General features: G+C 36.9%; 1 protein-coding gene across 13 annotated transcripts in view; it reads left to right on the top strand.

Annotated features, from left to right (window-relative positions):
• The window catches only part of LOC131777631 (uncharacterized), a 74271-nt gene that overhangs the window by 56101 nt on the left and 5370 nt on the right, over nucleotides 1-12800 (top strand). For 12 of the 13 annotated variants that reach the window (XM_066172084.1, XM_066172081.1, XM_066172082.1 and 9 more), the window contains 3 exons: nucleotides 6295-6435; nucleotides 7994-10918; nucleotides 11852-12734. In XM_066172084.1, coding sequence (XP_066028181.1) covers nucleotides 8036-10918; nucleotides 11852-12734 — 3766 coding nt within the window. In that variant the 5' untranslated portion in view covers nucleotides 6295-6435; nucleotides 7994-8035. The remainder of the gene's footprint in view (nucleotides 1-6294; nucleotides 6436-7993; nucleotides 10919-11851; nucleotides 12735-12800) is intronic. The other variant, XM_066172094.1, reaches the window with a different exon arrangement.

The following is a 12800-nucleotide window of genomic DNA, read 5'->3' as shown; positions in this document are numbered from 1 at the left end:
TCCTTTAGGTAGATTTAGAAAAAGTATTGAATATCAACCTGGTTTGTATACATTGAACCAGTGAAACATTTTTACCATAGTATTGTCATCTTGATCTGTTTGGTATCTCTTGTTATTTTGGAAGGAAATAGAAGCCCAAAAAAAGCTTAAAAATTTGCTTTCCAGCAGTTTCAGGTTTTTCTGATTATCAATCAGCCTACTGTGGACAATAATTATTACTTAAGCAAGGCTGATTAGTCAGCAGAAATTGTTTTCTTGCTGTCAATAGATATTTCAAAGTCTTTGTGGGCAGTGTTTTAATAGTGTTGTGTTGTGCTCTATATCTAGGATTATTGACACAGTCTGTGATATGAGAGTTTTACACAAGGAATAATGAGTTAAGTGTTCACATAGCAAAACAACTTATGACAAAGCGAGGAAACCACACATCGATATTATTTGTGAAATGTTAAATGTTATTGCATTTTAAGGAAAAAGGCATTCAGGCATGAGAGAGCTTTGTTGTGTTGTGGCTTTGGAGATAAAATGATTATCAAAGTTATTGTGTTGTAGCCAATCTCTACTTTAAGATTAGAGATTAGCAGACTGGAAATTGAAATTGGGCAGCATGTTACTGATTTTTATCAATGGGTCATTCATCATAGTTATGTGTTAAGTGTCTCTTTTGTCAAGGTGCCAGAATTCCTTCACGCTTATACAGCTCCCTCACATAACAACAACAAATTAGCTTAGATTGATAATATTGTGCCTTGTATCTCAGAGAAATCTTTCTTGGAGATGGATTTATTATTGTAATGTTATTTTTTTTCAATTGTAAAATCTACTTTGTGCAGGTGTATTCTGTAATCAAGGCATTGGGATATTTGTTGGTTTCATTGTTTCGGCTCATTGTTAGATCTGTTTTTTGGTTTTGATCCTTTTTTTTCAGTTTTTGGTGACTTTTTTCCCACAGTTTTGCAGTTTCTAATAGGTCCTAAGGCCCCTCTCTTGGCCCTGGTTGTTTGAAGAGTAGATAACTCTATGTACTGGATAACACTGTGCATTGGATAAATCTCTATGTGGTGAATAGGTTTTGTTAACAGTTATCCACTGGATAATGATTTATCGGTTGGATAGCAATATTGCTATAACAATGGTACGATTGGGCCCTGCTGTCTTTATTTTTGAGTATGGTAGTTTTTAGAATCAGACACTCAAAGAACACTTTCTGAATCCCAAGATCTACTGTCACAGGTAACCTGTTTTTACTTGCATTTGTCCATTTGTTGACATTTTTTCTCTGCAAAGCTATCACACAGATTGTGTTTGTTCAACCCTCTCATTGCTTTTTACCTAAATAAGAATGGCCAGTGTTACTTGAGTTAACACAGAATTACATACTTGTTTTTGCTTGTGTCTGTGGTCTAAACTCCTGTGCATACTGTGTGGGATATTCTATTGGTAAAACATGATGACTTAGACCCATTCAGATACAGGGTAAGCTTTTGATTGTTAAATACATGTGGTACATGGTTTTAATACTGTTTAGGGTTTCTATACAACAGATCTGGATGATATTTTGTTAATCTCTTTAACTTACAGCTGACAATATGAGTAGATCTACCTTTTTCTCCTTTTGATCATAGCATATCTTAACATTGAAGCTGATTATATTGATTCTGCGCTGATTTGAAAATTTACCCACATGCAGTCATCTCTAAGCTGTAGTCAGCCAATTTTGGTGAAACCAGGTACATCCAAAGTTCAGTATCATTCTTAAAAGTTCTGAATTGACTTGACTGCTGCCACTGAGAGGACTAAAGGCACTCTCCTGTTTGGGAATAAGGCCATGTTGTAAATGCTAATGATGTTATTGTGAAACTAGCTGAACTGGACTTTGCTTTTTCTGAGTGACTCCTTGACCTTTGGTTTTACAATAGAGCTTTGTTTTGCAGAAATAATCCTGATTCTATGTACATGTAGGGCATGCTTGGCTGTTTGCAGTTCCTGCAAAAAGAATTGCTTAGGTTTGCAAGTGGATATTACATAATAGTGAAAGGCACTCGGTATATAATTTCTGTTGATTCCATTACCCTTGTGTGAGCTACAAGCATGCCATAGATGTACATAGTATTAGAATTACTTCTGCAAAACAAAGCTCTATTGACTTGCTGTCCATTGCGGTACCTTTAAAGAGAGTCGAAAATAGACTAATTTGACACCTGAGGAGAGATGAGTGATGCATTTTTTCTTTTTGTTTTTCTGCTACCAAAGTAGCTTTAGAGCATAATTTATTTGTATTGAGCAATTTTGTACCAAAGCAAACAGAGTGTGAGGCCTTTAAAAAATTCTCACAATGAGTCAGGGTAGTTTTCCCTACTGAAATGTTTTGAGCTTCAACAGTGACATAAATATTTATGTTAAGTTATTTTGATACCAATAAACATCAATTATGGATGAAAAAGTTTTGTTGAGACAGCCCTTCGCTCAGCAATTTCTACATTACCTTTACTTTGAGTATATTGCTGTTATTAGTTTAGTGCAAAAGAGTGACATGGTTGAATTTTAGTTGTTCATATTGGTTCCATCTTAATTAGGATAAATCAGTAGACCATGGTTCAAGTCTACCATATTCATAATATTGTCTCTTACAACAAAGCCTTAAATTTCAGTCACCATACTGTCTCATTTTGATATTATGTTTTTTTTTTTGGGGGGGGGGGGTGGGGGCCCTAATTACTACTTTTTTTTTCCATCAGTGTTAGATATTTTTTCCTTTGTTTCAGCATAGACTATAGATGCCGGAGGTGAGGAAAAACAAATAGGCGAAACTAATTGTTATTGCACCAAGGTTACATTTGTATTCAAACCAGATCCTAAACTTATCCAACCCATTTCAGCCTGTTGATGGTAATAGTTATGTTAGGCATTGCCACACGTTTATCACTACTAAATTTCCCATAGATGTACATAGTATTAGAATCGCACAAAATTTGAAAATTTGCGATCGAAGCAATGGCCGGCGTTTTAAGTAGGTTTTCTTTCGCTACCGCAGCTGAAAAACAGCTCAAACAAAGAAAACACTGGAAAAAGCACTGCTTTTTTGGTTGTCAATTTGGAAAAAAGTGGTGTTGAGAGAAGGAAATTGCCAAGGAAATCGAAAATTACGACCTGACCCAGCTTAACACTTTGCTCGAGCGATCCAATGCCGAATTTCAAAACAAACATGCTTAAACCTCGGAAATGACGATCCCATTTCATCGAAAGTGATTCGGACACAGACTGAACAATTCCCTGAACATTTTAGCCGGACTTTGAACTTTTTTGCGCCTTAAAGATGTAAAGATATCTTTGCATATTATTGTTTTGATCGTAGGCGGTTGTTTTGACCTAACGCACGGTTTGAATAAATTATTTTTGCACTTGGTGCGCGCGCTTTGCTTATGCTTAATTATGATAAGCCATCTCGTATTTTTCCATGTAATCACATTATTTTTCTCGTGCAATTTGGAATAAACAAGCACTTTTTAATTTTTTCAAAGACCACAAATTGTACGAGCCCTACGGGCTCGTGCAATTTTGTTAGTCTTTAAAAAAATTTACTCGTGCTTGTTTATTCCAAATTGCACTCGAAATCATGTGATTACCTATACGAAGCTGAATACTGTCAACAAAAACACTCCTTGTAGCGCGCTTCAAATTTCGAAACTTTATACTCGTTTACACTTCCAAAGAGCTTTTAAAACATTTCTTGGCTGCTTTATTGCCAGATATGAAATGTTCACAATAACATGACAGCGACTTTTACTTCAGTTGGACGATCATGAGCATAATATTTCCTATAAAATTGTGGTTATTTGGTGAAAATCGCTGGCAAGTGTGCTAAAAGTTCTGGCTGCCACTGGCATCCAGCTATTATTTTGAACCCTTCCTATTACCGTCAAAAGGCTGAATTGCCTTATATTTTACAATAAATACTGAAAATGTATAAAATTGCTATAGTACAGGGTATATCTGAAGGGAATTGAGAAAAGTACTAAGTTAAGAATCAATAGTATTATGTACGCATATTTACACTGGGTTGTTGATCGCCAGTCTTTGTTTACAGTACTCTTTGATTATTTGTTAACTTTCTGTTACCAAAATAAATTGAAGCAAACAACCACTAAAACTGAATGTGTTACAAAATTTTTTATTAAGTGAAAGCTATCAAGGTTACACTATATCATGGACTTGTCTAAATATTACTCTGGTTGAGCTCACACAAATGCAGATAAATTGCTATGGCCTTTGACAATTGTGCCAAAGTAGCTCACATTGAGATGGGGGTGTCAGGAAATACGTGAAGACAAGCTCTTTAAATATGGATCTAATTTTTGGGGATTCAATGGTTTCTTGTTTGTTACCCACTGCCCTTTGGATGCTGCACCCTTTGAGCTCAGATGGCTTGAACATATGCTATACTAGTTAAATGGCAAAGTTCTTAGCAGACATCACCTTAGACCAGAGTGCAAGGGTTTCATCAACGCCAAAGGGATTCATTGTAATCGGTGTTACATCAACTGCTTTATCTGTCTCTGCTGGAAAAGGTGTTCACACTACCATTGCAGTAGGGGCAGTGCTTAGATTAAGGTGGGGAGTTACTGGTGACTGAACTGAAGAGGTTTCCTGGTGCTACAAAGAATGGCTGCTAGATTATCTATCCTCAAGGATTTTTTCCAAGGGTCTCTTGGATCTTTACCAGATCCTCCTTCATGGCAGGCTGTTTGGTACAAAGCCACATTGGTGTATGGGAGAGCTGATAAGCCTTGGTTGAATTACCAGTGGACTGCAAACTGGGCTTGTATTCACTGGGCTGGTTAGAACTAAGTAGAACTGTGGTGGATGTGGACTTTTGGCGCTATGCAGAAACTCACAAGTGTAAGACACCTTGTCATACATCTAATCTTTCTACTGAAGTGAGGCCTTTGCATTGGAAATTCTTGTCCATGTTCCCTATCCTCCCTACTGATTTTGAGATCAAATGGTCCTTTGATCAAAGTAGCCAGCAAGCCTGGTGTTCTTGAGTTTCTCTCCTACAGTGTAAACCTTCCCTCCTTATTCCTTTTACACATCACAGAGTTCTACCATAGCCCTCTTTGCTTATAAACCATGCAGGACACACTATGCTTTTTAGCTTATGATTCATAGCTCTAATTAGTTTAGCACATTTAAAAAGCAATGTATCTTTTTGCCCAGGTAGAGATCTATAATGAAAAGTCAAGCCTAAAACTTTTGACATTTGTCTGGGAATTTCAAATCCTGCCCTGTGGCAACCATGTTTACACTGTAATTTATTCTTAAACTAATTTAAAGTAGATAAGGGTGATTAGTGCTTATAATTTAAAAAAAAAAAATTATCCTTGCTTATGAATGCAGTTGCTTTGGATTCAAAGGTAGTTTGACATGCCCTGACATTTCTCAGTTCTGCATCAGTGAAATGAAAGTCAACAAAAGGCTTACTGAGTTTTCTTCAGTAGTTTGACTTGTTTTGTTTGCCCTGTCTTTTCTTTCAACAATTTTCAATTGGAAATGTTTCAAGTTGTGTAAAGGAACTTGTAAAACATAAAACCTAGGAGATTTATCTTTTCCTTGTAACTTAAGCAGTCTGTCTCAACTCTGTTTTCTCACTTGCAATGTGGCGTCATTGTGGTGCTCTTTGTTTATAATGGTAATAGGACCGAGTAGAGTCCAATTTGGTTATGAGTAATCTGTAGTCATATGAGTGATTAACAAAATTGGAGGACCACAAAGTGGGAGTCTGATTTGTCAATCAGGAGTATGATTACAGACAGAATTGGACAACATGAAGTCCTGTTACCAATTAATCATAACCATTACAATTTCCGAAAAAAAAAAACATTAAGGACAAACATCTCCAGTAGGGACAATGTCTAAAGTAAAAAATTTGGACATTTCCCAGTTTTTTTTTGGTTTTTTTTTTTCAGGGTATGTGGTCGCAGCTATGATTATTGTGATCAATTCTGTGATTGGTGGATTTAGCTGTGTGGACTTAGTGTGATTGGCTGACTCAACAGTCCAACAGCCAACTGCCCCATTACACAGTCTGATCACAAATGTATAGAAATATAAGGTAGCCGATGTACCAATCACATTTGAGGAAATTGTAATGGTTATGATTAATCTTTTTTTTTATTTTCATATTGTCAATATCATTCTTGGCTACAACAGTTGATTTTTGAAGGACATGATATTGCAATGAAACTGTTAAAAAAGTAGGTACTGAAAGGTTACATTCATTGTCTCTTTCTGCAGGTATTTTTCCTTGCAATGTGCAGTTGATGCAATTTTGTGGCAAACTACTGAGAGCAATATTCAGAGGAAAAAGTTAGTTCTAAGCTATAACCACATCCTAAGGTAGAAATACCAAGATGTAGACCAAGATCCATACCCCAGGTTTGGTGCATTAATATTATAATTAAGCTAATACTAAGATTAAAGGATGTTACAACTTGCTATACAGTGACTGAAGTTTACTAGTTCCCAATTTTGAAAGTTAAGTAGCCATAATTTTCTTTTCTAGTGGCCATGGTGAACAAAACAGTCACAGCTTGGAGTGTAATAGATGTAAATGGCTGTACTTTTTGTATTATGACATTAGGTGAATGTGTAATGTTGTTGCATAGAGCTGTACATACACAGCATGGACATGGAATTTAATTTTTTCCCTTTTAATGATATATACTGTAGGTCATATATTATCATAATCTCCAAGATTGCTGAGGAACATGTTGTAGAAAGCTATGTAAAACCCGCTGTGCTTAAGAAAATCGACTTGCAATAATTTGGCACAATCCCTAATTTGAGTACCACACATGCTCTTATTAACATAACACACAAGCTGTACGCAAGTATCAATGGAAATAGAGCTACCAACTGAGTTGTTTTGTTTGATTTCCAAAAGGCTTTTGACCTTATAAATCATAACATCTTGGTACAGAAATTGTTAATGTGACGTCCCACGTCTAATTGTGTGTTGGATCATAGACTTTCCGATGAACCAGAAGCAACGTGTCAAACTTGCAAAGAATGCCACTCAGAATGGTCTTCTGTTCATGCTGGGGTGCCCTAAGGGACAAAGTTGGGCCCGTGGCTCTTCATTATAATGATCAATGATCTTAGTGTTTAAAGAGTATCTATGTGGAAATATGTTGATGACATCACTGTTTTAGAGGTGTAAGAGTACAGCCATCCAAGTAACATTCAAGCTGCTGTAGATAGTCTTTCCAGACAGTCTCTATCCAATGACTTCCAACTCATTGAAAGTAAATGTAAACAGATCAGGGTCTGTTTTGCAAAGAAAAATTCTAATTCCTGCCTTTATTGCTTAAGGCAACTTAAGAGATTGAGAGTTGCTCTGAAAGAACTCATTCTATTCTACTGTCTGTGTGTCCAGACCCATCTGGAGTATGCTTGTCCAGTTTTCACCGTGCACTACCAGCTTACCTGGACGACAATTTGGAATGTCTACAAAGATGTGCTATTCAGATTATTTACCCTACCTTGTCTTATGCTGAAACACTCAGCGTGCCTGATTACCTACACTATCTGAAAGAAGAGAAGAAATCTCCTTGAAACTCTTCATCAAGATCTCTACAAATAGGGAACACAAATTGCATTCACTCTTGCTAGAAGTAAACATATCTACTTACAGCCTTAGGAACCAAATGCAATCTAAACTATCAAGATGTAGAACTGAATGTTGCAAGAACAGTTTTATTCTAAGTCATGTTTTTAATAACTAGATATTTAATTAATTGCATTCATATTTTTATTATATATTTTATTATAGGGTCTTTATAGTTTTCTTGTTGTGTATATATATTAGCAATTGTAAGCTAGACATAATTCAGCCAATGGCTGCTATGTTTTTAGTCAATAAAATTATCTATCTATCTAAGACATATTATTTTCTTTAGAAGCTTATGTTTCTTGTCTTCTTACTTTATTCTAGAAAAAAGAGAAGAAAAGTGTGATCTACAAATCTCCATTCATCATGTGTGATAAAGCTGCATATGACAAGCAAAGCAAGTGCTCTTATCTTCTTAAGAAGTTGCAAAATTTCTCTCTCCATGACAAGATTGTGGATGAAGGTGACAGTATTGAGCAGTTGACTCAAATCATTGGTGTGGTCAAGGGCTGTGATGAAGGTCAAGCCTATTTTAAAGCTGCACAACAATATGTTGTGCAAACTATGATAGGGCTATTAGAAGGCTCTGGAACCCACTTTATCTTTCTACCTCCTGAAGGTGATTTGTTTTATGAATCAAATGCTCTCTATCTCTTAAGTCTCCTGGCTTTTCAAACTGGAGACACTGCTTGTTTGGAGGAAATTGCAAGCTTCCCTCAAGGTTATCCTAGAGATGGTTATTTGATGATCAGTGTTGGAGTGATGTTAAATCAGAGAATGAAGTATAAGCTTGGCGAAAAATGTTTTTTAAGTGCATTGAGTTACTTTGAACATAAACAGAATCATCTGGGCACTGTTGTTGCTACTGTGAATTTGGCAGCCTTCCATAAGATCTGTGGAGACTATCAGAAAGCTCAGTCTTATTGTATTGCTGCAGTTGGGTTGTGCTGGGATTTTACAAGGACCCCAGCAACTGATGTTAATTTGAAAGTAGTATTCAGACTTGCTATCTTGTCTCAAGAACTCATAGACCACAAAAGTTATCATGGTATTCTGAGAGTTGCTGTGAAATTTGATATTGACCAGATTAGTGATGCTTTCGTAGTGAAGTACATGAAGCAGCTGATGACTTTGCAACTGAAAGAACATGAAGGTGAACAGATTGAACATGACGAACTAGAAGAACTTGCCTTGCAACTCATTGGAGCAGATGCATTCCCAAAAACACAGCCACTGAATGCTGACTTCATACTAACTTTTATGATGTTGGCAGACATGTATTGCACCATCAAGTGCTTCAAAGAAGCCAAGCAGTTAATTGACAAGTTGGAGTCAACATTCCTGCATGTCACTGGTGGAAATTGCCCACTCTTTGGTTTCTTACAGTACAAAATTGGTCACTTCAAATTTAATTATGGAGAGGCTAGTGAAGCACAGAGTAATCTCATTAAAGCTGAGCAAATATTCATCCACTACTTTGGTATAGAACATCACATGGTTGGATCATGCAAGAGTCTACAGGGTGCCTGTGCCTTGCAGAAAGGAAAACAAGAGGAGGCCCATTATTGTCTAAAGGAGGCTCGTAATGTTTTTGAGAGAATAAATCACCACCACCCAAAAGTAGGCGAAATTATTTTAAAGTTTGCTCATCAGGAGAGTGAGGATGGAAATTTTGAGAATGCTAAATTAGCCATTGAAGAAGCATTGGAAATGTTCATATTGTCTTGTGGTAAGGTCTCCCTTCAGACAGCCCTTGCCTATCTTCAAGGTGCATCTATTCTGCAAAGGAAAGGAGAATTCATGCAGTCAGCTTTGGATAAAGTGAAGAAAACCACTGACATCTTTATACTCCATGGCTTGCACCATGATCATCCAGATGTTGCCTTCTGCCGCTGTTTACAAGGCCAGTTATTGCACTCCCTAGGTCAAGTCAAAGAAGCTGAAGAGGAGTTTCTCTTTGTACATCATCAGCTATCATCACAGGATGACTTGTCTATGAAGACCAAGGTTATTGCCCCTGAACTTTATCGAATGTTCTTTTTGGTAGACGCTGATGGTCTTGCCCTGAGAGGTTCTCACTGTTCCCACTTTCTTTCTCTTGTCAGTCTGGCTCATATGAAAACAGGAGATGAAAAAATGGGTCATATGAGAGAAATTTACAGCTGTTTAGAAGAGCTAGACTCCAAGTTCCTGACAGTTTCAGATTATTTGGGCAAACATGTGCACTGTGCATTGCAGAGAATTTTGGAGGCTGATATCCAGGTTTCTTGGATTTTGATTCCTGATTCTGCTAAACTACTAGAGTTCTTCTCATCACCATACAGTGGTAAGGAAGGGAGGCCATTAAGAGATTATGAAGATGTGTACTTGATGTCATCATGCAGTAACAGTGAAAAGAAGCCACATTTTCTTCTCTTCTGGAAGACATCGAATGTCTTGGAAACTGGAGACTTGGGCTGTGTTACCTCTTCCTTCCGTGAAAGTGTTAAACTACTGTGTCTACAACCCAAGTTTAGAAAAACCTTTCATGAGAAACAAGAGTTTTTCATGAAGCTGCCAATTCAAGAGCAATCACCTGCTCTACCTTCCCTCTCTTCCCGAATTGACTCTCTTCCACTTCTAGTCGAGTTAGAGTTATCAAAATTGCACAACCAGCGTGATAGCATTGTTAGTTCTCCCACTGCATCTCCTCTTTGGCCTTTGGCACATGTGTCCTACATTTCCTATAGATTTTCTTCATCTGGTAAGGCACTGCTTCTTTTTTACAAGTGTATTTCAAGTTTGGGTAGAACACTAGAATTGTCTGAGGTGCTCAGCATTTCAACTCCTGAGGTTTCATCAGCTTTACAGAGGAATTGTGCAGTCCACTTTACTTTTTTGAAGCATATCTGTGCCTCCTTGTCTCTGGCTGTTGAGGAAGAATCTGTTTATGTAAAGTGTCGAGCTGTAAAAGAAAGTGGGTCAACTTGTATTTGTTCCTCTGTGAGAAGTGCTTTGAAGAGCATCACAGAGTCTCTTGAATCTGATTTTAGAGGATCAGTCTTGGAACAAACTCTATGTTTACCGTGTGTGGAGGATGGTGGTGGAAATTGTAAGAAGCCATCCAAATGTTATTGTCACTGTAAGGACTTTCAAGATGAATCTTCCTGCAATTCTGACCAAAAGTTGGCTTTACATGAACAAACCAATTGGGAACCAGAATCTGATGTGCTTAAGATAGGAACATCTGTTGACCTGTCACAGACTGAGGTAATTAAAATTTTTACTTTGTGATTTAAATCATTAAAACAAGTAGGCTCACAGGCTAAAAATTCTCCAGGGGCGGGTTGTTCAAAGCTAGGTTAAGATAATCCAGGGTTGGTGTGAATTCTGATTTCAGATCTGATAGCTTTAAAAGAAAATTCAGTTGAATTCTTTTTGTCTAGAATATGATTATTTGATGCTCTATAAAGAACACGGGAAACTATCCCAAAAAAGCATTTGAATAAATGAATAAAGAAATCCAGATTAAAATTTAACCTTGGGTTAGCACAAATCAACCTTCAAACAACTGGGCCCAGATAAATATTTGTTTTGGCATGATGTAAATGTATACATGTTTGTACATGGTGTAATCTTGTTTCTTTCTCTTTCTGCCTTTGAAGAAGGCAGAGGAGGTGGTTATCTGGTTAAGGAGTCAAAAATTTTTTGTTCTCATTATTTTGTTCTTGTTCTTGGTCACTCTTTAACCCTTTAACTCCCAACATCTGATCGGAAATTCTGCCCTCTGTGGCTTCTACACATTTCCTTATAAATAAGTTACGAGAATTTGGTATTAGATCAAGATAACAACTTCTACCTGATACATTTGAGTATTCTCATTACCTGTTTGCTGGATAATGAATGGATATTGTAGAGAGAAGTTACTTGTAAATCATTTGTTAAAGACATAAAAGTCATTGATTAAGAGTTCACAAAGGGTAGAATTTCTAGTATAAAATAAGTCCATTTTCAGCAGGATCTTTTTTATTGAAATTGTTGTCTTTTCTGTGATATAATGAAAAGAAAGTGCAAGTATCATTGTAGATTTACCCAAACTGGGAGATGCTGAGGTGAAATTAAGTACAAAAAGATTAATATGATAATGACGTAATGTATTATTTTTATTTGCTTTGAATTGACTATGGTTTGTTTATTTGATAGGATACTAAAAGCTCATCATTCATTGTCCACTCTGAAGACAAGATTGGTACTGATGTTTGTGTAAACCTTTTGGAGTGTATTTTGAGAAACAGACAGTTATATTTAGAAGTACAACTTTCTGGCATAAACAATGGATTATATACTACTGATGGTACAGAAGAACATGTTAACTCTCTTTTAACTCCTGTGTCAACAAATGAAAAACCAGAGTTTATGCAGAAAGCTTTGCCATCTGTGGAGAATGTCCATGGGGAAACATATTCAGGAAAAGAGACAGGTAATATCTCAGACACATCATCAACTTCACAGGCAATCTTTGTCAGCGGTCACTACCATGAGAGTGCAGCAGTGAAGTCAAATTGTGAGGAGGGTTTAATTGCAGAGTATCATCCTAGCTTAGAAACCAAAGACAATTTGCCACAAAATGAAATTCCTCAAGAGACTTGCAGTGTTCAAAGCATTGAAGCATGCTCTAACAAAGAGGAGTCAAGGGAGAATCGCAGAATTGAATTTTTTCATAGTCCTGAACTTCCATTGGCCACAGAGAATGGTAAAGGCACCATTCCCAATGGCAACCTGATCTGTGAATTGCAAGATGAAGTCATGTTCTACCAGGATCAATGCTATGAACTAAGAGAAGAATTAATAAAATTGAAAGAGAAGTTGAAGCTCTGTGAGGAGGAGAAACAAGGTCTTCAAGCTGAAGTAGGAAGACAGTTATTTTTGGAAAGCAAAGAAAGACGATGCAGCAAAAAGGTTTATCAACCCCCCAGTAAACATGCCAGTGGAAGGAGTAAGCCTGTTGGAGTTAGAGGTGCATCCCATGACTTTTCAGGTACGGATGCTAAGCTGCTTGGTGGTGTAAATCCTTTAGACAAAGCAGGTAAATACTTTTTTAGAATGGATGCTGTGGCTATTTTGCTCCAGATATGATTCATATAGACTGTAT

The sequence above is a fragment of the Pocillopora verrucosa genome, chromosome 9, assembly GCF_036669915.1.
Source record: "Pocillopora verrucosa isolate sample1 chromosome 9, ASM3666991v2, whole genome shotgun sequence".
Taxonomy (NCBI): domain Eukaryota; kingdom Metazoa; phylum Cnidaria; class Anthozoa; order Scleractinia; family Pocilloporidae; genus Pocillopora; species Pocillopora verrucosa.
This window is presented reverse-complemented; position numbering and strand designations above follow the sequence as displayed.